This window comes from Ambystoma mexicanum, chromosome 6p, assembly GCF_040938575.1.
Source record: "Ambystoma mexicanum isolate Mex_15411 chromosome 6p, UKY_AmexF1_1, whole genome shotgun sequence".
Classification (NCBI taxonomy): Eukaryota; Metazoa; Chordata; class Amphibia; order Caudata; family Ambystomatidae; genus Ambystoma; species Ambystoma mexicanum.
In genome coordinates this window covers 664,550,031-664,574,793 of record NC_090935.1, presented here as the reverse complement: position 1 = coordinate 664,574,793, position 24,763 = coordinate 664,550,031, and the positions used below count along the sequence as shown (strand labels likewise).

The following is a 24,763-nucleotide window of genomic DNA, read 5'->3' as shown; positions in this document are numbered from 1 at the left end:
GTCCACACCCCCGTTCACCCTCCATGTCCCAAACAGGGCAGTCCCCAGGGACGTCATTTAGGGATCGCCAGAGGTCGCAACTACGGCCTCTGTGGTCTCCCTTGCGACCTCTAAACAAAAAAACTTTTTTTTTGTTTTTTTGTAATGCAAGCCCCTGGGCTGTGGCCAGCACCATGTGGCTCTTTACTTCTGTAGTGGTTGGCTCTCTTGTTCAGGCCCCTTCAAAAAAAAAGAAAAATAAGAACAGGCGTGCCACAAGTCTAACACTTTAAGCGCTGACCCTAAATAAGAAAGAATAGGAATACCAAATAATGTCTCTTTCTGGAATTCTATACAATAATTGCTAGACTCATTAAAGGTTTATTTCAGGCACACTTCAGGGGGTGAGTCACTGATTTAGTCTGTTCTTAAACGCCTCAACTCAGCCTTTCATCCTTCTCAGGTCGATAAATGAGTACCAACACAGGTTGGGTGATATTGGGTGTATATTTTTTCTATATAAAGCGCTTACGCGTAAGTGATATATAATAACACATCATTATCATTTGGTCATGGACGTCTGCTTGCATTCACAGTAATTTGGTAATATGGGCCTATACGCACTGATCTTAATGATACATATGGCGATCCATTCTTGTAAGAAATGTACATCACATTATAGTGATATCGTAACCATATTTTTCGTAGTGTTACGATGCTATGTGAGGCCACTTCCTGTTTTGTGAACGGGTGAAAGGTCGTGTTCCATCGCTTCCCGTGATATCACTTCGGGGTGAGGTTAAATGACATCACTTCCTGTGATGTCATTAGGGGGTCAAGGGTCGAGTTATGTCACTTCCGCCACCCCTGGCATTTTGGTGAAATTACGTCCCTGGCAGTCCCCCATCCCAACTCCTCTTCTGTTTCTGTCCTTCCGAACAGCGTTTGAGGAGCCTGCTGGGCTGTATCTCTAAAAGCTTGAGGAGCCCATCGGCTGACATCCTGGTCATGTTCTGTCTCCGCCTGTTCACGTCCGGCTCAAGAGCACAGAGGAAAATGTGGGCCGTCTTGTTAGGGCTGCATGCTTGTCCCCTGATGGAAATAAAGACACAGACACCAAGGTGGAGAGAAACATATTTTATTTAATGTGGTGTTTGGGTTTTCTTTCCAAATCTCTTTTTATTAACCATTTCCCAATGTGACGGGGACAATTGCAGCAAGACAAACAACATCCAATGATAGATAGGGAAACATTAACTGGTTCACGGACCAAAGATTGCATTATTCCCAGACAAATATGATTAAAATCGCCCTCTCACTTAACAATTTCTATGAATAAGACTGTCTTCATACCTATGCCATGATGCTGAGTAGTACATTGAGCGCCGGGCCCATAAAATGTTTGATGATCGAGGTTCTGTTAATATCATCAGAGAAGAAAGTAGGTTTGAGAGAGGGGTTCGTTTTAGGAGGTCTGGGGGAGAGAAAGGAGAGAGTTCAGTCCAAAGGAGCAGTGTGTGTGTTGGAGTGCATGGGGAGCTAATGCTGGGGGAGGTTGATTCGATGATATGTTGAATTTTGCCTACTTTTTCAATAAAGTAGTTGACGATTCCGTCAGTTTTCCTGAGTCGCTTGCACCTTAGGGTCGGATGAGGGTTTGATACAATGCTTTATTACTTCAAAGAGGGCTTTGCTCACAATTAGAGGCTGCCACAATGGTGGTGGAGTAGTAAGCAGCTTTGGCATCAGTAATCCGCATCCTACAGTTGCTAAAGAGAGATTTGTGGTTGGCGAGAGTGAGATCTCCAGGGTACGGTTTTTGTTCCGTTTCTCTAGGGCCCTCACTGAGCGTTTGTTCAAGGTGAACTCAGGTGTGTACCAAAGGGTGGATTGTTGGCTCTCATAGCTTAGGTCTTTTTTTAAATGATATTGTTGAATTAAGACACAACAAAAATGCAAACAAAACAGCCTCTAATTGCAAGGCCTTACTGACCAGGAACGAACTATTGAAAAACGTGATGCTCAGCACCAACAGGTTTTAATAATCTTTCATAAGGCGCTTAATATGGGAGAATAGTTGATAAGCGCAGGACTGGGATTCAAACCTTTGTTGCTCTGTATGTATTGACTTGCTTCGAAGACAAACACATTTCCCCTGAGCTTTATCACCAGCCATCGTGCTAACACTTGTTGAAAGCAAATAAGGCCCGAGATGGAGTTACGAGTCAAGGCTGCATGAAGGAGTAAAACCAAGAGCAGGCAGCTGCTATGCATACATAAAATAGTTTGTAATCATTCCCAAACTCAGCCGAAAAAAGGAAGGGAGGCAAAGTGGAATAGCGTGATTTCTCCATGTTCAGACACAATGGATCATTGTGGGGAATCTATGGTGTCAGAAGCGGAACCAGACTGAATGTAGAGGGAAGCTGAATAATGTGTATAACTAAGGGAGAAATATGCTGATTAACTATGTGGTGAGCCCTTAGCCTCCAAAGCACTTATGGATGAGGCCAAACTTCTAGTGCAGGCATCAGTACCTTGGGAAAAGAAAAAGGAGTGGCAAATACTTTGGTTAGTGGAGAAGAATGTCCATTTATCTCTCAAAAGCTTTCAGCACAACTTGGGTCGCTTTCTCAGTGAGTCCTCGTGCAGCTTTCCCAGAGCCGTATGAGACTGCATGGGCACCCCATGAAGAAGGGACTTGTATCCTCCGAAGAACTGTAAAATACAATACAACTTTGGCCCTATAATAGAATCTTACTTTCAAGACTGCTTACTGTGCGTCTGCCCTTTTGACAAAACAAACTGCACTTTGTGAAACAAAGCATGGCTGCTCAATTAATGTTTGGCACAGGAAGCCTGTTAAAGGAAAACACAGCGTTTATTAGTTCAGCTTTTCAGGGACAACATGCGCTTCCCGAAACCCAAAGATGACTACAGCTACAGTAATGTTCTGACGTCTGGAATGCAGTTGACTTTTCTTGGCTTCTGTGCGCCAACGGTTTCTCCCGCCGAGAACACGTCTTGAGAGCGCTGCAGTCTATTCCGAAGCGAGGCCTTGTCCTATTATCCTCTTGAATTCACTGGTCTGGGGCTCCAGAACATCATAATAAACTCGATCTGCATTGAGCTTCTCTCTGATGAATAGCAGATCATCTGTGGGGTACTCGTCATCTTTTCCCGTCCATACTGTTAAGCTGTACCTGCATTAACACAAAGACAGCAAATCATGCGTCATACGCAGTGCAGAACCTCGACAAACACAATAGCTGAATGGAGAAAAAAACCTTGATCTTCGGCATGACAGACATTACTCGCAGCACAGCTGCCCAATAGAAGGCGCGCGTTCAGCTTGCTGTTTATCCCATTATCATTCTGTGAGGTGAACTGATGACTAAATGTGCTGAACGGAAGCATTGCTTCGGTAAGCGTAGAGATACACAGATCCAGGCCCCAAAGTGGTCCCTTTTAAAGCAGCAATTGAAAGCAGGATTCTCATGGAAACGGGGTGTATATATACCCAGGAGATCTGGCAGATGCTAAAAACGGTCTGATTCCATAGGAATACATTGCAAATGCCTCCGCCACGTGTAAACGGCAGCATTTACATATCATTTGTGTGCAGATTATTAAAGTGACATGTACATCCTAGTGCACCCGGATTTACCTGTTACTATAGTACCTTGCAGGGAAACGATTATAATGGTTCCGTACCCCCGTTGTTCAATTCCCCATTTAAGGGGTTACGCCACATACTAGTTAGCTTTTGTCCCTGGTAGGTTATTCCCGCCTTTCCTCTCGACTGCCTCAGGTGTTTTCGTTATTCCATCAGATAATGCCTCCGATTTATTCTCTGTTCGTGGAAAGCTATTCGTATTAACGAACATTGCTGTGGTGGCAGCTGCGAGTTTAAGGGTTGCACGCACCAACATTTTGTAGTCAGTCACAAGGATCCTTGTTGGTTCCCTGTCGCACTGCGCAATGGATGCGGCGGGTGTGGTGCTCGGCAAGGGATGACTGAGCCGTTCGCTTGGTTTCCGCTGTGGGACACATCTCCAATCCAGAGATAAACTCTCAGAAGACTGCTTTGAAAACACATTGTTAGGCACTCGAGCACAAAGTTTGTTACCACTGCTTAATTAAGCTAGCTCAAATAAATCCCAGGAGGATGCGTTTTGGATGGGGAGAGGCAGGGTGTGGGTGGGACCCTCGGGATTAGCATGGCCAAGTGCAGTCAATGGATGGGTGAGTAAATGTTAGGGAGAATTTTCATAAATGGTTAATTTCCCTTACCTACTGAGTCCCCCAGCAGCTTTGCTGGATTTCTAGGATTTCTTTCTTTCACCTGGTAAGAGTGTGAGCCTTTTCCCCCACTCTTACTTGTGTTTTGCTGTGAGTATTTTTACTGTTTGTGTGATCTTGGGCACTGGAGCTTGTCTACTCCACGTGCACCACTTTTTGTGTGTGTTACACAGTACCTTCAGTGCAGTGACACAGGGTTGTCTTTAAGACTTCCCACTGACTATTTTTCTGGGGCTGACTCCTGTCCCCCAGAAACAGGTAAAGTGCCATTAACTTTGGTGGTGGCAGTGCTATCTACCCTAACTTTCCTACCGCAAATATATTATATAAATGTGGTATTGTTCCAGGCTATTACAGTAGCCTCGAACATAAAACCGCTTGACCAAATACATTTTATTATTTTGGCTCCAGCTGGGTTTTTTCGCCTATTTCTTTTTGTTAAAGTCTTTCTCGTGTTTTACTCTGCGTTCCAAACCGGGGATGATTCCTTTGTTCACTGTCTTTTCGCGGGCTTCTGCACAGAAGCCCTCCTTAAGGTGCCTGATAGTCTAGAGGGGCAGGATGTGAGGGAGGGATCTTCGGACCCCTGCCATGGGTTGCCTTAGCAACCCAAGTCGCACTCTTGTCTGATTGGCTAAGGGGACTGGCCTTGCCAGGCCAGCCATCCTGCTGTGTGATTGACAGTCAGGCTGTATGAATGGGGGAAAACTGCATGAAAAGCAGGTCTCTGGGACTGGAAGAGCAGAGTCGCCACTGGAACGAAAGAACCAATGAGGAACTGGAAGAAGAGGACACCTACCACGACTGAACCACCCGGTGAAGCCCTGCTGCAGGTCCGAATCTCCAAATCAGACGACAGAGAAGATCCTCCAGGAAACTTTTTCCCTTGAGCTGGTGGGACCAACCAGTTCAAGAAACAAAGAAGAAATCCAATGTGGATAGCCACGTCCCCTGCACACTTTCTAAACGGCCAAAGTAGGCCTAATGATAATTTTTTGTACATTTTGGAAAACAGTATAGGTTGCTTAAAGTCACTTCTGTAGGAAATGTCGATAAAAGATTCAATTGAAGCTTTGTATTTTATAAAAAAACAATTTTTGCTTTTTATTTGTCTTTTGGTAGGTCCAACGCGTTTCGAGTTATAAACACTCTTCATCAGGGGCAGCATTTTCAACAAATTACAGTCTACAAAAGAGAATACATATAAACATAAATTAGTATAAACTTGAAGCAGTTATTCACAATTTTTAAGATCATCATGGTTTTTTAACAAGGCAGCCGGCCTAATGTACAGATCAACATCCTATCTTCAGTACTCGCTAGTTACTCATCACCCACGAAGCGAGAAAATATAGGTATTGGTTTTTAGCACAGTTATTTAGTAATTCAAACATTGGATGGACACCTAGTTGTTCTAAGTCAAATGTGGGCAGGTGATTCCCGTCTTAATTTCAAGTGTAGGATATTATCTGGAAGAATATCCCATGTACATACAAAAGGTGAAAGACAGAATAAGTGAGGACAGTCAACTACTACATAATCACAGTTGTTAGCCTGAATTTTGAGAGTATTAAGACAAGATTGTAAAAATAGGGGACTTTCTTACCCAAGGACACAAATTCTGAGCATGGAATATTGGATAATGTAGCGGAGAAGCTCCAGGTATCCAGATGGATACGTGTAGTCTATCCCAAGAAAGGTAGTCTTGTATCAAGCCTTTGGATTTTCTGGTCTATAAATGGTAATTATAGTACCTAGTGGTTAATATATTGTAAATAAAAGGTGAAAGCTTAACACCTATCACGGGAAGAAACTTACTGGTATGGTGTTAGCAAAGGTGAAGAAGACGTCCGGATGCGTTCAGGAGCCGCAGCAGAGTGAAAGCATCACTCGGTGGCCGTGTTTATATCCTGTTGGTAGTTGTGACGTCATCCCGCGCATGCGCGAGCCACGTCACGGAATGTTGTGACGTCACCCGCGCGCGCACGAGAGGATGTAAACAACTTTAAAGATACGTGATGTGAAAGCGGGTAGAGAATGACTTTAAAAAACGTCATATGTGACATTTAAGGGGCAAGTGAGTGAACGAGTCTTTCTAAAGTAATTAATGTGGGTGTTCCCTAGCTATGGCCGGATATTATAGACCACGTATTGTGAGATGTATTTTACAAGAAGAAATTTGGCACATTGCAAATAATTAGGACAACATAAGTTACAAAAAGACGCTAACCCCATAGACCTTATGGGTGTACAATCTAATGTTTGTCAGTATGATATATGGTGGAGAACCAAAACATTTTCTCGGGCATCAAACGATGCAGCTAATAGAAAGAAAGAATTAATAAAAACAGCTTAATGTTAATCAATCAGGGAGATGTCATAGAATTTCAACTCATTCTAAAAAGTAAACAAACAGAATATTAACACAAATTGCAAGACGCCAACATCATAGACATTATGGGTGTACAATCTAGTGCTTGTAGGCACGATGCATGTTAGAAGATCAAGGAATTTAGTCACGCATTAAATGATGCAGATTGTAGCAAGGTAATAACACATTTTGCACAATGTTGATCCTTCATGGAGGTTCCATTGGTGTATATTCAAATGCTTTTGAAATGATAGACATGGATTTACATTACAGTTATATAGGGAACACTGATACAGGTGATTCTTTGACACAAATCAGGTGCTATTTAGAAAACTGAGTGCTGCTAATGTTTATGTGGTATTAGGCACAGAGTTTTGAGATCGGGACAAGTTTATAGAAATGGCCCTAAGTAGTAGTCTTCATTGATTCCAAGTGGGGTCATGGCATCAAGTTCATTTATCCAAAAAAGTTCTCTTTGGGCCAGAAATTTTGGAAGGTCAAACCCTCTACTCAGGGGTCGTAGGACTTCTAGTACCACGAATCTCTTTTGTGAGACATTGTGTTTTTTGTCTCGAAAGTGTCTGTAGACAGGGGATTTGCAGTTTTCTGTCCTGACACAGGATTTGTGCTCCGTCCACCTGTCCTTAACTTTCCTGTTTGTTTTGCCCACATAGTAAATACCACATGGGCAGCGGATCGCATAAATGACATTTTTCGTGTCACATGTTGCAATGTTTCTTAGCATGATCTTTTTGCCGTTGTGTGGGTGTCTAATATTGTCGCCTTTAATCACATTGTTACAATGTTGGCAGTGTAAACAGGCAAAAGTGCCTGTTTTTTTGTTTGCTGAGAGTCATCTGGGATGTTTGTTTGGGTATTTCTGCTTTTATCTAATGGTCTCTCAGGTTTCTTCCTCTTTTGTAGGCCATCATTGGTGGGTCCGGGAACAATTCAGATAGTGTACTGTCAGATTTGATTAAGTCCCAACTTTTGTATATTATTCTTTTAATCTGAAAGCTTTGACATGAGTATCTTAGTGTGTGAATTAGCCCTTTGTCTTTTCTTTTGGGATTTCCTTCCAGTAGTGTGTTTCTGGCTTGAGTTTCCGTGCGTGCTATTGCTCTGTCGACTACTTCAGATGGAAAACCTCGATCCAGGAATCTTTTCTTCATTGTGCTGTATTCGTTATGCAGTGTGTCTGTTTCTGACGTAATTCTCTTTAGTCTTAGTAGCTGGCTGTATGGTAAATTGTCCTTCAGATGTTTGGGATGATGGCTTGTGTGGTGAAGACAGCTGTTCACATCCATGGGTTTTCTGTATATCTTGGTTTTCACAGAGGTGCCTGTGATTTCCACAGTGACATCCAGAACGTTTACGTGAGGCTTGCCGATTTCAATATGACGTTTTTAAAGTCATTCTCTACCCGCTTTCACATCAGGTATCTTTAAAGTTGTTTACGTCTTCTCGCGACATTCCGTGGCGTGGCTCGCGCATGCGCAGGATGACGTCACAACTACCAACAGGATATAAACACGGCCGCCGAGTGATGCTTTCACTCTGCTGCGGCTCCTGAACGCATCCGGACGTCTTCTTCACCTTTGCTGACACCATACCAGTAAGTTTCTCCCCGTGATAGGTGTTAAGCTGTACTATAATTACCATTTACAGACCAGAAAATCCAAAGGCTTGATACAAGACTACCTTTCATGGGACAGACTACACATATCCATCTGGATACCTGGAGCTTCTCCGCTACATTATCCAATATTCCACGCTCAGAATTTGTTTCCTTAGGTAAGAAAGTCCCCTATTTTTACAATCTTGTCTTAATACTCTCAAAATTCAGGCTAACAACTGTGATTATGTAGTAGTTGACCGTCCTCACTTATTCTGTCTTTCACCTTTTGTATGTACATGGGATATTCTTCCAGATAATATCCTACACTTGAAATTAAGACGGGAATCACCTGCCCACATTTGACTTAGAACAACTAGGTGTCCATCCAAATGTTTGAATTACTAAATAACTGTGCTAAAAACCAATACCTATATTTTCTCGCTTCGTGGGTGATGAGTAACTAGTGAGGACTGAAAATAGGATGTTGATCTGTACATTAGGCCGGCTGCCTTGTTAAAAAACCATGATGATCTTAAAAATTGTGAATAACTGCTTCAAGTTTATACTAATTTATGTTTATATGTATTCTCTTTTGTAGACTGTAATTTGTTGAAAATGCTGCCCCTGATGAAGAGTGTTTATAACTCGAAACGCGTTGGGCCTACCAAAAGACAAATAAAAAGCAAAAATAGTTTTTTTTATAAAATACAAAGCTTCAATTGAATCTTTTATCAACATTTCCTACAGAAGTGACTTTAAGCAACCTATACTGTTTTCCAAAATGTACAAAAAATTATCATTAGGCCTACTTTGGCCGTTTAGAAAGTGTGCAGGGGACGTGGCTATCCACATTGGATTTCTTCTTTGTTTCTTGTATGTATCCCGCCTAGATACCAAGGCTGTGTTTTTCTCCACCGCACCTCGAACTATTTACCAAGATTACCATCTTTTGTTTATCTCTAACTAAACTATATTTACTTTGGTGTGCAAGTGTATTTACCTGTGTTGGGGACCAACCAGTTCACCCAAACTGCAAGCCAGGACCCCTCCTCTGGTCGAATTCGCTGTACAGAGCTACAGTGGGCCCGATAGCCAGGAAGGTCAGACCCTGCTTGGGTTTTAAGGAGTGCACCTTTTGTTTGATGATTTGCTCTGCTGCTGGTTTCTTCCCTGGGTGGCACAGGACCCTCCAGTCTTCCTATTTCGTGTCAGTCCGACAGTCGCTTCAGGAACCGTGAGCCTGAAGGAACCACCAGGAACGTCTGCCTCAGCTACAGCTCCCTCTCTGTTTTAAGGTACTGTGCAAATCCGGTTGTCCGTTTCGGTCAGCCGCGGTGAAAGTGTTTGAAATCTTTCTCCAATCCGAAGGCTTGTCCTTCTCTTCTCTTTGAACTAACTTTTCTACCAACCAACCTCGTCCGGAATCTGTGCCACGAACTTTACCGCAAACTACATTGAACCTATTATCTTGAGCAAAAGACTTTTGAACCATTGACTTTGCCCCTAAGCCTTTTCTATCTGATTTTAACCTTGTAGGCTCTCTTGTTCTCCTGCCCTGATTACTTACCTATTGGTGTTGCCTAATTTCTAATAACTTTGTCTTTCCCTCCCTTTTAAATTGCTGGAGTGCCATTTTTCTCCCACTTCATTTGTGAGCTTAACTTGTCTGGAATTTAAGGGAAGTGGTGTGGTGTATTTATGATTGGGATTTTTGACTTGCTTAGAATAGTGAAATGTTATACAACTGTTGAGTAAATAAATATATATTCTTTTACTTAGAAATCTTGAGTCAGTGTTTGCCTGAACCATAGTAATTGCTGTCCCTTTGTGTAACTCCTTGTACTGCTCACTTACTCTTGAGATAAGTCTGGCTGCTCCGCTATTGCTACCACTATAACTGTGTAGTACGGGCTTGTACCAAACGTGAAATTGTACTGTCACTTGTAGTCTTAATTGTGAGTAGTGTTCCCAAAGGGTACTGCATATAATTCTGCCTAACAGTAAATAGCCAAACAACACCGATAAGCTTTGTAGCCCTCCTCATAGCCCACCCCCTCCTGTACTGTAGTCCAATGCAATGGTTCCGGAAAAGTACCAAATTGTGTAGCTGGGCGAGAAAGTGGAATAGGGGACATCTATATAGCTAGGAACCAAAACCACCAAAGACACAACTGGTTTATTGCTAGACAGGAACAGATCCAAAGGATTTGTTGGCAAGGCCTCATTATAGTACATGTTGACAGGAACACTTGATGGGGCTACTCTCTGGAGATAAAGGCGGGGAAGAAGTTGTGACTGGGTGACTTTCCTCAAAAGAGTTAGCTGATGAGCACCAAAATAACCTTTCTCTGCACACTCCTTTCAGTACTTTTTTCAAGGAAAAATTGACATTTTGGGACACTCGATCCCGAAACCCCATAAAATATCAGCTGGCAAGGGGATATTGATAGATTGATATGTTATTTATAATGCGCCTATACACAAGTCTTTCAAGGCGCAACCAGGAACGGGAGGGGAACAAGGGAGAAACAAGAAAATCGATCTTACTTGGCCTAGTATTGTTTGGATCATGCAAGTGTGAAGCAAGAAGTGCAGGGGAGGGGAAGGGGAGAAGTGCAACCAGAGCAGCAGGGCCCTGAGTTAAGTACAAGGAGGGCAGGACCTCCCTAGCGAATCACACCCAGGTAGTGCAAGGACGGCCAGGAGGCAGGGCAGGAAGGCCAGAGGCAAGTGCAAGGTATTGGACGGGGGTGGGGGAGGGGGTTGGTGTCCTGTATGGATCAGAGGAGCACCAGGCAGCCAGTCGGCATAACTGTGCAGGAGAGGACGGTTAGCAAGGAGAGGGAGAGAGAAAGAAGGAGGGGAAAGGTTAGCAGAGGAGAGGCAGAGAGAAGGAAGAGGAGAAAAAGAACATCTTGAGGAGCTTCCGGAACTTAAGGAGATATGGCTGAAGGCAGAGAGTGGCAGGGAGGCCATTCCAGAGGGAGGCACCTGCAGAGGAAAGAGATCTACTGCCCAGTATCTGTTTGGAAAAGCGACTCACCCGCAGAAAATTTGAAGTAGACGAGCGGAGGGTTCTGGTAGGAAGGTACTTAGGAAGAGAGCTATGGGGATAGTATTGGCCATGGCCCTGGCCCCAGAAAGCCTTGTGGATGATGCAGAGGGTCTTGAACTTGATCCTTGCAGCCACCGGGAGCCAGTGGAGATATTTCAGAGCCAGAGAGATGCAGTCCCTGGCTTGAGGCCAAGGATAAGTCTTGTGGTCCTATTCTGAATGAGTTGAAGAGGGCAAAGGGAAGAGTTGGGTAGATTGAGAAAGAGGCTGTTGCAGTAGTCCAGCCTAGAGTGAATCAGGGCTCTGGAGACAGTGAGCTTCTGGGGAAAGGTGAAGTTGGAAAAGGGACTTTTTAGCAATGAGGTGTGGAGAGAAGGAGAGAGTGGTGTTGAAGATGACCCCAAGGTTTTTTGCCTCACAGGAGGGTGAGGGCACAAGACCAAGGGAGGCCGGCCAGAGTGAGAGGGGATATGGGGGAGAAGGGGTCCCAATGAAAAGGATCTCCGTCTTGCTGGCAGTAAGGCAGAGATCATTAAAAGCACACCATGTCTGAACAGCGGAGAGACAGTCAGGGAGGAGGAGGGGAAGCCAGAGGGTAGCCTGAAATAGAGTTGCGTGTCACCCGCGTAACACTAAAAGAGGAAAAAGTAGAGATCAGGAGGGCCAAGGGGGCCAGATAGATGTTGAAAAAACAGGGGGAGAGGATAGATCCCCGAGGAACACCACATGTGGAGAGTGTGGTGGTAGAAAGGAAGGACCCAGTTCAACCTGGGAAGGTCGGTCCAAGAGGAAAGAGGATTGCCACGTCAGAGCCTGATCCGTGATCCCCAGAGTATCTCGGAGACGGGTGATCAGGATGTTGTGGTTCACTGTGTCAAATGTAGAGGAGAGGTCAAGGAGAACAAGGACAGAGGGAGAGTTAGTGTCAAGGTTAATTAGAGAGACTTTCAGCCTTTGGGACAGTGATGGCGGCCACTTGAGTTGGTCAGCTGAAGGTTAGGTATTGGCCGACAGAGATGCTGCAACTAAGGGTTGCCTCAGAGGCTGACCTGGGCTATAACACATCTAAAAATACAATACCCCAAGGTTGCGCTTCTCATTGTAAGGCTTGGATATAGACCCTCTTTTTAGAGAGGATGGGGAGTCTTTATTGCCTTTGAAATAGGCGGCAGGCCAGTTTGTCAGAGGGTGTACCTGAAGCTCCCCATTTCCCTTCAGCTGCTCTGAACTTGCGTTTCAGGGCGACCAGATCAGAGTCATACCAAGAATTACACTTTTCAGCAGGCTTCATGACAGGGGCAAGAATGTTGAGTGTTAGAGATATAAAGGTGAAGGTTGGAAAGGGCTGTGTCAGGATGGGAGTCAGCCGCAGGACTAGGTGGAGGCAAAGGCTGCCACCGACACTCGCTTCATGGGTCAAATGACCGCGAAGGAAGGTGGCAGTGTTGGGTGGGCCCTTGCCAAGGGGACAGGAAGCTTCAAGTGGGAAGAGAGAAGGAGGTGGTCAGTCCAGGAGAGAGGAGTAGTGAGAGGATTAGTCCGGCAGAATGTGTCGGACCAGAAGGTAGAATGGAAAGGGAGAGTCACAGAGGGTAGCAGAAAAGTCCTGAGGAGTCATGAGAGTCCAGGTGGATGTTGAGATCCCCATGTAGGAGAAGCTGGGAGGTAGAGGAAAGGAGAGAATAGGCGAGGTCAGCCCATTCAGAGGGGAAGAGGGTGGCCTGTTCAGGTGGCCTGTAGAAGGTGACCAAGGTCCGAGAGGACCCAGGAGAAACAGAGAGCATGCAGACCAGGCATTCAAAGGTAGGTTTGAGTGGGGATGATGGGGGCAGGAATCCACTCAGGAAAGATCAGGGCCACTACGCCTCTGGGCCTGTTGGGCCTGAGCTTGTAGAGAATCTTGTAGCACACAGGGAGGAGTGTGTCAAAACTTGTGACAGAGCTGGCCTTAAACCATGTCTCAGTAAGAGCGAGAAGGGAGTAGTTTCTTACCTGTAACTCCATTTCTCCAGCGTTGGTATCTTTCATGGAGTCACATGCTTTGAATATTCCCAGTCATCAGGCTGGGGACCTCGGTCCTTTTTAAAATAGCGTTTTCCCTTGGAAATCTTTGACACTTTTGTGTTCAATCAATGTCTTTTTGGGTGCTTAGCCACCACCCAATAGGACATAAGGTATAAATAGCCCCGCACCAGCGGCTTCCCTTCAGATTTTAACCTCCAATGTAGAGGAACTGAACCAGGTTTGCATTCAGGGGAGGCTGGCGGGCGCATGTGAATCCATGAAAGATACCCACGCTGGAGAAATGGAGTTACAGGTAAGAAACTACTCCCTTCTCCAGCATTGGATCTTTCATGGATTCACATGCTTTGAATAGATTACATAGCAGTAGCAACCATGCATGGAGGAGTGCAATGCAAAGCAATATACATCATAGAGTCACACACATGAGACTAGCAAACAAAACCAGCAGTGATAACATTCAAATAGATACCCCGAAGCTGCAGAGCTTACCCTATTGAAACGGGCATTGCAGGACTGCATTTCCCACATGTACATCCACACCCTGCTGCTGTTCCAGGCAGTAACGCCGAGTAAAGGTATGCGTCACCGACCAGGAGGCCGCCTGGCAAATGTCCACCAGCTGAATCCCCGATCATAATGCCGCCGACGAAGCCGTGGACCTCGTCGAGTGCGCCCTCGGACGCCTCTCTAAAGGGTTTCCCCCCTTAGAGTGACAGAACGAGATAGACGAGGACACCCAGCGAGATAATCCTTGCTTGGTGATTGCCCGTCCCTTGACGGAGAGTCCATAAATCACAAACAGTTGTTTTGAAAGTCTGAACTCCTGAGTACGATTCAGATAAAATTTCAAAGCTCTTTTCACATCCAGCATATGTAGCGCTTTCTCCGCCGACGTGGAAGCGGAAGCAAAGAATGATGGCAGCACGATGGAAGAAAGTTTATGAAAAGTGGTTGGCACTTTTGGGATAAAGTGCGGGTTAGTAGCCAACACCACCTTGTCCTTGAAGAAACGTAAGTACGGAAGATCCACCACCAGAGCTTGCAACTCAGATATTCTCCTTGCCGAAGTAATGGGCACTAAAAACGCCACCTTCCACGACAAGAACTGCAGGGGCGTTGACGACAGAGGTTCAAACGGGGGCCTCTCCACCCTGGAGGAAATTTCTTGACTGGAGGAAAGGTCCGAAATAACCGCTTCAGAAAATGTTTGACAAGTCGATCACTAAACAGAGGCGTAGCATGCCGCTTCCGAGTGAATCTAGAAATTGCCGCCAGGTGCACTTTTATGGAGGAGAACGCCAAACCTTTATTTGCCAAGTGCAACAAGTAGGGTAGAATTTGCTCCGGTTAAATGTTCAAAGGGTCCATCCCAGGCTGGCCCTTACACCACACACAGAACCTTATCCATTTACAAGCATAGGAGACATTCGTGGACAGAGCTCTAGCCGCCTCCAAAATGTGGCGACAGTCACCAGAAATGTTCAACAGGCCAAACTCGGAGAAATCAGGAGCCAATCCATCAGGTTTAGGGACCCTGGATCGTGGTGCCAGACGCCCTTGTCCTGAGAAAGAAGGTCCGGCGTCACTTGCAACCGAATCAATTCCGCTACGGATAGATGGAGCAGGTCCGAGAACCACGGTTGCCTGGCCCAGTATGGGGCCACCAGAATCACACGGCATGGGTATTTTCAAATCCACTGGAGTGTCCGTCGAATGAGTGGAAATGGAGGAAATGCGTAAGCGAACCGGTCCGTCCACGGGAACGAGAACGCCTCCCCCGGAGACCCGGGCTGAGGCCACCTGCTGGCAAACTCCTTGCACTTCTTGTTCTCGCGCGTGGCGAAGAGATCCACCGAAGGACGACTCCATTTCCGGAAGATCGTCAACACCTGTTGTTCCTTCAGCTGCCATTCGTGGGGTTGGTTGACTTCTCTGCTGAGCTAGTCCGTCAGCACATTCATCACCCCCGGCAGATGAAACGATACAATACTGATGTTGTGTAACAGAGCCCAGTGCCAAAGTTCCTGAGCCTCTTTCAAGAGCACCCTGGAATGAGTGCCCCCCTGCTTCCTGAGGTAAAACATCATGGTGGTATTGTCTGTCAACACCGTCACCACAGAGCTGTGTATGTGCGGCAGAAACGATTTCAGGGCCCAATGAACCGCTCTCAGCTCTAGCACATTGATGTGAAGACTCGATTGCACCCGAGACCACAGACCTTGAACCTGGGAGCTCCCCAGATGTGCTCGCCACACTGTCTGAGAGGCATCCGTCACAATAGTAGCCTGACACTCCGGTTCTAGCAACGGCACATCTCGATCTAGATTGTCCGAGAGCTGCCCCAATCGAAGAGCATCCACTAAGTCGCTGTTGACCACCACCTTGTCGGACCACAATCCGCGACTCTGAGCACACCGGTCTGCAAGGAACTCCTGCACAGGCCTCATGAAGAGACGACAGTTCTTCACCAACGGAATTAAGGACACCATGGCCCCCAATAGTGACATGTATGCTCTAACCGACACTCTTGTCCCAACCTTCCACTCTGCCGCTTTTTGCTTGAGCTTTTGAATTCTCTCCACGGAGGGCTTCACCAGGGCTAGTTGAGTCTGAAATTCTGCACCCAGAAAAACCAAGTTCCTGGAGGGAGACAGATATGACTTCTCGAAGTTGACGGCAAAGTCTAGTCGTTGCAACAGCTGCATGGTAGTGTTGAGACTTGCCTGCGTCGCCTCCGGAGACGAGCCTCGCACCAGCCAGTCATCCAGGTAAGGGTAGATGTGATGACCTTCTCGTCGGAGCCACGCTGCCACCGGCGCCAAACATTTCGTAAACGTCCTGGAGGACGATTTCAGACCGAACGGGAGCACTCGGAACTGGTAATGGACCTGACCTACTACAAATCTCAGGAACCTTCGGTGCCGTCGACGCACGGGTATGTGGAAATATGCGTCTTATAAATCCAATGATGCCAGAAATTCATCCGGCTGCACCAACCGAATGACTTCTTGAAGTGTGAGCATCTTGTGATTTTGTTTGTCTACTTTTGGAGGAAGAGGCCTGTCCCCCTCTCCTTCTGAATGCCTGAAAATCTTGGCCTTTTCACAATGATTGTACTGCCCGTCTGTACCCTTGTGAGGAGTATCTAGACGCGCCGTAACCCCAGTCTCTGGAAGAAGCAAATCATTCCCCCTTACAGCGCATGTCCAAAACCTTGTAATGAACCTCTGGCCTAAAGTCTGTGCACTTCAGCCAGGCTTGCCGACGTAGTACTACACCATTATTAATCTGCTTGAAACCAGATTCTGCCAAATCCACAGCAATGTTAATGCTGTGATTCGACGTCTCCTCACCTTCATGTACCAGCAGCATGGCAGCTTTCCGGTGTTCCTCAGGTAGGTGTTCTAACAGAGGGACCAGCCGATGCCACATCTCGCGATCGTAGCGAGCCATGATCGCCAACGAGTTGTCAGCCTTTACCGTCGTCGCCCTCACTGATAAAAACCTTTTTCAGAAGGGATCCTGTCTCCTAGCATCACTGTCAGGAGGTGCAGTGCACTTGTGCTGGGTTCTGGCTTTCCGGCTAGCCGCCGCCGACACCACTGATTCAAGGGTGGGTTGCGAGACCAAACACTTCGGCGTAGAGTCGGGGGCCTTACATTTCTTCTCTACCCTTCCTTTGACTGCTGGTTCTGAGAAGGGGTGGCGCATGGTGCGTAGGCCTTCCTGCCAGACATGGTCCAGGATTGGAATGGAGAAAACTGCCTTCCTTCTCTTGCCCATGTGGTCAAATAAACATTCCTTCCGTTCTTCCTCTGGGGTCAGATCAAATTCAATACAGGCCTTTGCCATCATGGCCTGGAATGCCCCCCCGTAATCCAAAGGGGATGTTTGTGCTGGACTATGAGGCATTTCCATTTCCGCATCAGTCTCCCATGTTGGGTCTCTCAACGGCGACAAAGTGACATTAGAGATAGAGTCTCTAGGCCCACAGTCCGAATCAGAGTCCGGTAGCTCACCCTCTTCTGGATGGGAACGAGGAGGCTCTTCGCTCATCGGCCGGGATGTCAGCAACTCAGCTGCACATCTTGAACGCGGAGGGCCACCCGCCGCGTCGACAATAGGGGCCACCGTGTGCGCACCTAGAGGAGGCAATCTGAAATCTAGTTGACTCAACAGGGACTGCAGTGTAGATAGGACTTGGAGGGACAGCATCGACTGCGGGTTCACCAGAAGATACGTGGGTGGACCAGACTCTACTCCCGTCGTCGTCAAAGGGCCAACACATTGTAAGCCGAGGCCCGTTGGGTTCACCAGTGGCTCTCATTCATCCCCCACCGACGACACCGAAAGGGCCTCCTCCTGCTGAAGCAGAGTGTCCGGTAGAAGGGCATCAAACGCCGAAGCCTGCCACGCTCCACCCGTTGGGAGCAAGTTGTCTGTCGATTTTACGCTCACCTGGCTCCCACAGGGGCGTCGGTCGGACCCGGACTGCTGCGGCCTCCACCCACGTGATGCGTAGTGCAGCGATGACTGACTGGATCTGCCCTCCTAATCTTGTCTGCTTTGCCCGTAGAAATATTTTCCTACAAGTGGAGAGATAGTTTTAGCCACTTGTGGATTCAAGTGATAGCACCGTCACTGTCCTCCCCACTAATCACCTCTGAAGCGCACTCTGAGCAATCTCACCTTATATTCTTGAAGGATGAGCCCTCCATCCTGCGAAGCACGCAGGGGCGCGTTGATGACCAGTTACTTCACTGGCCTGAAGATATTGGAAGAGTTGTAGACGAATCCTGACTCCAAAAGGTCCTGGTGAAGGGCCGTAAGTATATAGTTCGTAAGAGTTCAAAATGTCTGGAATTCACTCCTGTCCAATTCCTCTTTTATCTTGCAGCTTTGACCCAATAAGAAGATTGACAGCTGAAAGCGCTCTGGTAAAAGTCTGTGTTACCCAAAACTGTCTGGTAAATAATGCCAAGGGTTAAACTTGCTGCTTTCTCCTTATCTTACAGGTGCGGCATTAGAAGATGTGGCGTGCTGAAGAATTATACCTCTGGTGGTAAAATCAGGTAAGCATATGGCGGCTAAAGAGATTGTCTCTGTTCTCTCTGCTCACCTTGTTGTTTCTTGTCCCCCTTAGGTGCCGGGATTCGATGATGTAAAGATGGAGACAGCGCCGGATCGAAGAGATGCTGCGCGGAACGGTGAGTATGGCGCAGCGCTGCTGCTGGCGAAGCAACGCATTTAAAACAAAGTCTTTCCTCTGGTTTGAAGATGCGATGAATCCGGAATCAGGTAAGAAATCAGGTAATACTCTTGTTCTAACCTGTGCTTCTTTCCTTCTTTCTAGGTGCTCCAGGTTCGAGGCGGGCATGGCAGAAGGCTGGATGTTGCTGCTGGCACGGTGACAGTTACGATGCTGGATGCAGAATAACGCGAAGCGTGTGCTGCTCTTCGGGCGTGGTTTAAATAGCCTCCAAAGTAGTCCCAGGTAGGTATTCCTCCCCGACCACACCCGAGTAACAAAATAGTCCCTAAGGTAAAGTAGTCCCTTCCAGTCCTCACATGGGCTTGGATCGTCTTGCAGCATGGTCTGCATCAGGAAAGTGTGCACCTATGAGCCTGACGCCTTTGGCGCCAGGACTGATGTCCCATATGAGCCTGGCGCCATAGGCGCCAGGACTGAACCCAGACAGCCCCTAGCAGGGGTTGCTGGGTTTTCCCAAGGCGACATGATGCCTGCTCCCGGGGCTGATGGACGTGGTCTGGATGCCCGGGGGTATGCATCATGACAGTCGACGATGAAAACCTCAGGCCTTCTTCGACCGCAGCCAACGGAGCTGAAGACACAATCGCGGAGGCAAACACCATAGCCGGCAGTGAAACCATCGACGACACTTGTGGTGTAGTTATTTCAGGCAATCCCGCCCGTTTGGCCCCACTGGATCGATGCTTCGATGACTCTCTACTGGAGGATGAACTACGATGGTCTCCTGAAGAGGAGCCTTTGAAGAGTTCTTTTTGTCTTTTACCGATGAAGATGTTTTTTAAGGCCTTCCCTCCGGCCTACAGGACTGGTCCGAATGCCCATACTTGGAAGACGAAGGGGCCCCTTTCGTCAGGTGTTTGCTCGAAGAGGGGCAACCACTCTTCGCTGCACCGGAAGTCTGAGACTTCTTAGTCGGTGGTTCCGTCGACACCAACCGTCGAGGAACTGTTCGAGCAGGTCTCTCAGACGCCAGGCTATAAACCGATCCCACCTCAGATGAAGGGTAGGGACCTTCCTTTAGCCAACACACCAACCACCGATTGCGGTCCTTTAGCTTTTTCTGAGAGAAGCCTTTACAGATGTCACAGGAATCGACGGAGTGATGAGGGTAGAGGCAATAGAGGCAATCCATGTGCCCGTCCCCTTCATACACCTGCTTCAGCCCGCAAGTCGCGCAGGGCCGAAACAAAGCTTTTCCCGAAGATATTGGGAAAAAACGACCACAACACACCAATGCGTGTAGAATCAAAACGGGTACGAGGTGATCCCGGCACTTTGGAGATGGTTGAAATCTGAAGGGAAGCCGCGGGGCTATTTATACCCTACGTCCTATTGGGTGGTGGCTAAGCACCCAAAAAGACATTGATAGGACACAAAAGTGTCAAAGTTTTCCAAGAGAAAACGCCATTTTAAAAAGGACTGAGAATCCCAGCCTGGCGAAGGGGAATATTCAAAGCATGTGAATCCATGAAAGATCCAATGCTGGCGAACATCTAGATCCAGCGGTTCAAGGGGATGGTAGATGTCAGAGGAGTGTTTGAGAGCAGAGCTAGTGGTGAGAGTAACAATGTGGAGCAGGTTGCCACTTTTGAAAAACCTCTGGTAAGGGGTACTTGGAACAGCGCAATTAGCGGAGGAGCCTGAGAGATAGAAAGAGGAGGAGGCCAAGGAGCCAGCGAGGTGGCAGCTTAGGGTGGCAGGGTAGCCTGAAGAGAGGCAGCTGGCGAGGGAGCCAGAAAGGTAGATGGCAAAGGAGTCAGGGTGGTGGAAGAAGTTGGGAGAGGAGCCAGAGAAGAAGTAGCCGGAAAGGCAGAAGGAAGAAAGTTGATGAGGCGAGGGAGGCACCTATCAAATAGTAGGAGGTTGGGCTCAGGCCCCTGTACCAAGAGGGTACCATTGAGATAGACATTAATGATGACTCTGGAGAAATGGAAGGAGGCTAAGAGGACATCCCATTGTGTGCCACTATTAATGGGTGAAGAGGAGTAAGGGGAGAGAAGAGCGACCATATGAAGGGTCCATAGGGCGGGTGAAGGAGCGACAAAGAGGATGTCAGTGAGTCTCTCTCTGGAGGAAGCACTGACATAGGTGTCAGCTATGGGAAGGGCCGATTTGGAGACCAGTGTGTTCTTTTTAAGCTTCTCTTCCTACCAGTTTTAGAGAGAGGAGAAGGATAGGAGATAGAGAAGATGGGGGAGACAAAAAGCACCAAAAGGAGTTCTGAGGGGAAGTAGGAGGAAGGAGCGAAAGAGACAGGAGGGACGCACAGGCCAGCACCCACAACACAGGATGCGCAAGGGATGGTGGGGGTGGGGGGAGAAGAGCTGGCGCCACAAAGGAGTGGCAGACAGTAAATTCACCAGTACTTCCAGTGGGGAGGGGGTCTGGGGAGTGGGATGCCTAGTGAGACACAGTTGACAGTACCACAGATACCACCAAGCAGGGACAATGCAGAGAAATTTAAACACAACAGCAATGTAAAACACCCAGATTCGACTTTCCTAAAATATGAGAGAAGCAGGGAGTTAACCGCTGTATTCTCCAGAGATTTGCCAGTGAGTGCCACTGATTCAGAAAATGCTGTTTATGGTGTTCATCAAACAGTTAACAGCATATACTATATCTTCTATAAAGAGCTATAGTTTTAGAAAAATGCATGTAATGAAAGACTACAAATTAAAAAGCAGATGCTCTTAAGGAGTCAAACTAAAATGTAGATGTTCTGTGGAGATAAAATGGTCACTATCAGCTGGATTAATAAACTGTAAAGGCAGTTAAAAAACATGAATTATAAAATGAGTGAGCTCCCCGTTTTCATCACTTGCCCAACAAGCTGCTTAGAAAGAAAGTCTTAAATAATTCTTTGGCTGAAAACGATTAAAAAGAAGTGCGCGGATCCACCAGGGGGCGCCGAGATGTGTTGAAGCATCTCCGCTCGTCTCCCCGCAAGGGCGCTGATCGAGGGACCCGAGCCCCCCCCGACACCCCCGGAGCGAGACACCAACACCCCCCCCCCCAGTACGAAGGTGCCGGGCACCCCCGGTCCAAACCTGAGACCCGGGAGCGGAGCGGAACCGGAGTTCCGAGCCAACGAACTTCGAGGGCGCAAAGCCCCTCCCTCCTGCGGCCCTGCGGCTCCGCGGGAAGCAACTGCGAGCCCGGGCCCAGAGAGGACTCGTAAAGGCCTAGGCGTCCGAGGCCGAGGGATCCTGCCGAGACCCGACGGCGGTTTGCGGAAGCGGAACGGCCCAGGAGGTGGACCAAGGAGCAGGAGAAGGAGACGCCGCAACAGGACGAGGAACCCCCCCAGGAGTGCGCAGATTCTGGCGAAGCCCGCGCGGGGCGAACACGAGTGGCGTGGGCGAGGCCCCCCCGAGGTAAGGAGACCAACCCCGGGGCTGGGCACCCACCGGGGGCAATAAAACTCACAGCTCCCAACGCAAAGGGGGGAAAAAAAAAAATATATATAACGTAAAAAAACAATAAACGGGGTGAACCTGAGAAAGGGAACCCCCCGCCCACGACAAGTGAACTGCCAGGGGCTCCAGCCCCCCCACAACCTCCTTCCCACCCCTGGCCGCAGATATACCAGGGGCCCCCGCTCCCCCCAGGACGCAAAGGAGACGGGCAGGCCCCGGCGGCCTCAACTATTTGGGGGCGGACACCGGGGAGCAAGAGTGCCCAGTAAAGGCCTATGACCTGGAGGGAAACGCTGCAGAGGTTTCGGCGCCCATCCCTGGAGCCCCATACAACCCCTGAAATGGCCGCCCAAACGCAGCAAGAAACAACAGAAGCAACCTCGGTCTCCAGGGGAATGGCGGCCCTGTTGGATGAAATTAGAGGATTCCGCGCTGACATCACTCTTAGGCTGGACACCCTAGACAAAAAGGTTGACAACATAGAAGACAGGGTGCAGTCGCTGGAGAACAACACACCTTCGAGTGACATTTTCGAATCGCAATTTGACATGCGCCTGTCTGAGCTTGAGAGGAGAGAAGAAAAATGCTCATTGAAAATGGACGATTTGGAAAACAGGGAAAGGCGCTGCAACCTGCGATTTCTGGGCTTCCCGGAACAGGACGGGGAAACCCAGGCAGACATTATCAAGGCAGTCAACGCGGTGGTGAGAGTGCTTTTTGACGGAACTAACACTAACGAACCCACCATTGACAGGGCCCACAGAGCAGGGGCAGCCTCCAGGGGCCCCAGATCCGTCTTAGTTCGCTTCCACTATTTCTCCGAGAAAAGCAGGATCCTCGAACTAGCTCGCAAGAAGGGCCCGGTGGAATGTGAGGGGGCCCAAATCTCCGTATACCAAGATTTGTCGGCCTTCACTCTGGCGAGACGCCGCCTTTGTTCCCCTCTGACGAAAATGCTCCAAGCCAAGGGAGTCCGATACAGATGGGGGTATCCTTTTTCACTTTCTTTCGAGCACGAGGGATATAAGTATACCCTGATCACCGAAGATGACATCCAAAGAGTATCTGGCGAACTCCTAGATAACTCGGAGGTTGAACCGGGAGACCGCGACCGTGAGCGCACCCCGAAGGGCCCAAAAAAGATCAACGCTCCAAAGGAGAGGCGCAGAGTACGAGGCCAAAGGAAATTCAGGAGAGTGGCACCAGCGTCGCCGGACCCTCAGAATAACTGAAATAAAATGCTAGAATCTGATGGAAACCTTATCCGCACGACGATGCAAAGGGGGGATGTTGTTGCATTTCAAACTTTTGCTACTAGCCCGAAGGGGCGGGGGGGGCTCGAATGGGTGTTTATAATGAGGTAACGAGCCCGGAGGGGGGAGACATGGTTGGCCGGTTGTGTGACTTTGGGACGATGCCTCAACACAACCAGGCGATCTGGGGGGGGGGTGGGGGGAGAGAAGAGGGGATGTTGGGATGTTGGGGAATCTGTTATAGTACGCCAACGTTTGGGGACTTGATCACACCCTGGGGGCTGTTTCTAACCCTCAGCGTGGTGCTGAAACATAGAGGGAGTAACAACGCTTGCAACTTTGAAATTGGAGCTAGGTGCTTCACAATGCGTCCTAATGGATGATTCGCTCCAATCCTTGTCAGTGGGGTCTCTGAACGTTCGGGGTCTCAACTCACCCACCAAGAGGTCACTGCTCATGCGGGAATTTACGAGGACGAAACTACAGTTTCTCTTCGTGCAAGAGACCCACTGGGTTCGGGGGAAAGAGCCCAAGCTCAAAGCTAAAAATATAGATCAGGTATTCTCAGCCTCTACCCAGTCCAAGAAGAGGGGAGTGGCTCTACTAGTGTCCCCCGGGGCTCACTTTGGGTTTAAGGTGGCACAGGCCGACCCCGAAGGCCGGTATTCCATGGTAAAAGGGGATGTGCGGGGACGCCTGTTCACCTTGGTTTGCATATACGCCCCAAATGAGTCGCAGGACGTTTTCTGGGAGAGCATGAAGGGGACAATAATGTCATTTGCGGAGGGGACCCTCCTGGTGGGAGGGGACTTTAATATGGTGCTCTGCCCCGAAAGGGACAGAAAGTCTGTGAACCTTTGTCCCAACATCCGCCTCCACAAAAAATTGGCCTCAACCTTCCAGGCAGTGAATGGGGAATTGGGGCTGTGTGACACGAGTACACCCAAGAAAGGACTGAACCCCGACTACACTTTTTATTCTAAGCCTCACGATGCCTTCTCGCGTATAGATTATATTCTGGTTGATTCAACTATGCAGGGTGAGATCTCCAGCGCTGGGGTGGAAACCGTCCCCTGGACGGACCATGACATGGTGAAGATTAGGATTGGCCTCCCCCCTGCTCCTGTAGCCAGCTCCCGATGGAGTTGTAACGACCTTCTTCTACACGACAAGGAGACGCGCCAAACCCTTCTTACAGCCATAGAAGATTATTTCTCCCTGAACGACAACGGGGAGGTGGGCACTATGGGAGTATGGGAAGCATTTAAGGCAACCATCAGAGGCACCCTAATTGGCATTGGGGCGGGGAAAAAGAGGGAGAGGGACCGGGAAGAGAAAGACCTGAAAACCAAGATAGAGGCCATACAACCGGGTGGTAAACTGAAAACACAGATGTTCCCTGGGCAGTGGGAGGAATTGCAGAAGCTGCGCTCTAAATTGGCTCACCTCCAGATAGGGCAAACGGAAAG

At 48.1% G+C, this 24,763-nt stretch overlaps 1 protein-coding gene across 2 annotated transcripts in view; it reads right to left on the bottom strand.

Annotated features, from left to right (window-relative positions):
• Nucleotides 1–1,101: 1,101 nt before the first annotated feature.
• The window catches only part of FAM151B (family with sequence similarity 151 member B), a 489,461-nt gene continuing 465,799 nt past the window's right edge, over nucleotides 1,102–24,763 (bottom strand). For both annotated transcript variants that reach the window (XM_069627545.1, XM_069627546.1), the window contains one exon: nucleotides 1,102–3,182. In XM_069627545.1, the coding sequence (XP_069483646.1) occupies nucleotides 3,020–3,182 (163 nt within the window). In that variant the 3' untranslated portion in view covers nucleotides 1,102–3,019. The remainder of the gene's footprint in view (nucleotides 3,183–24,763) is intronic.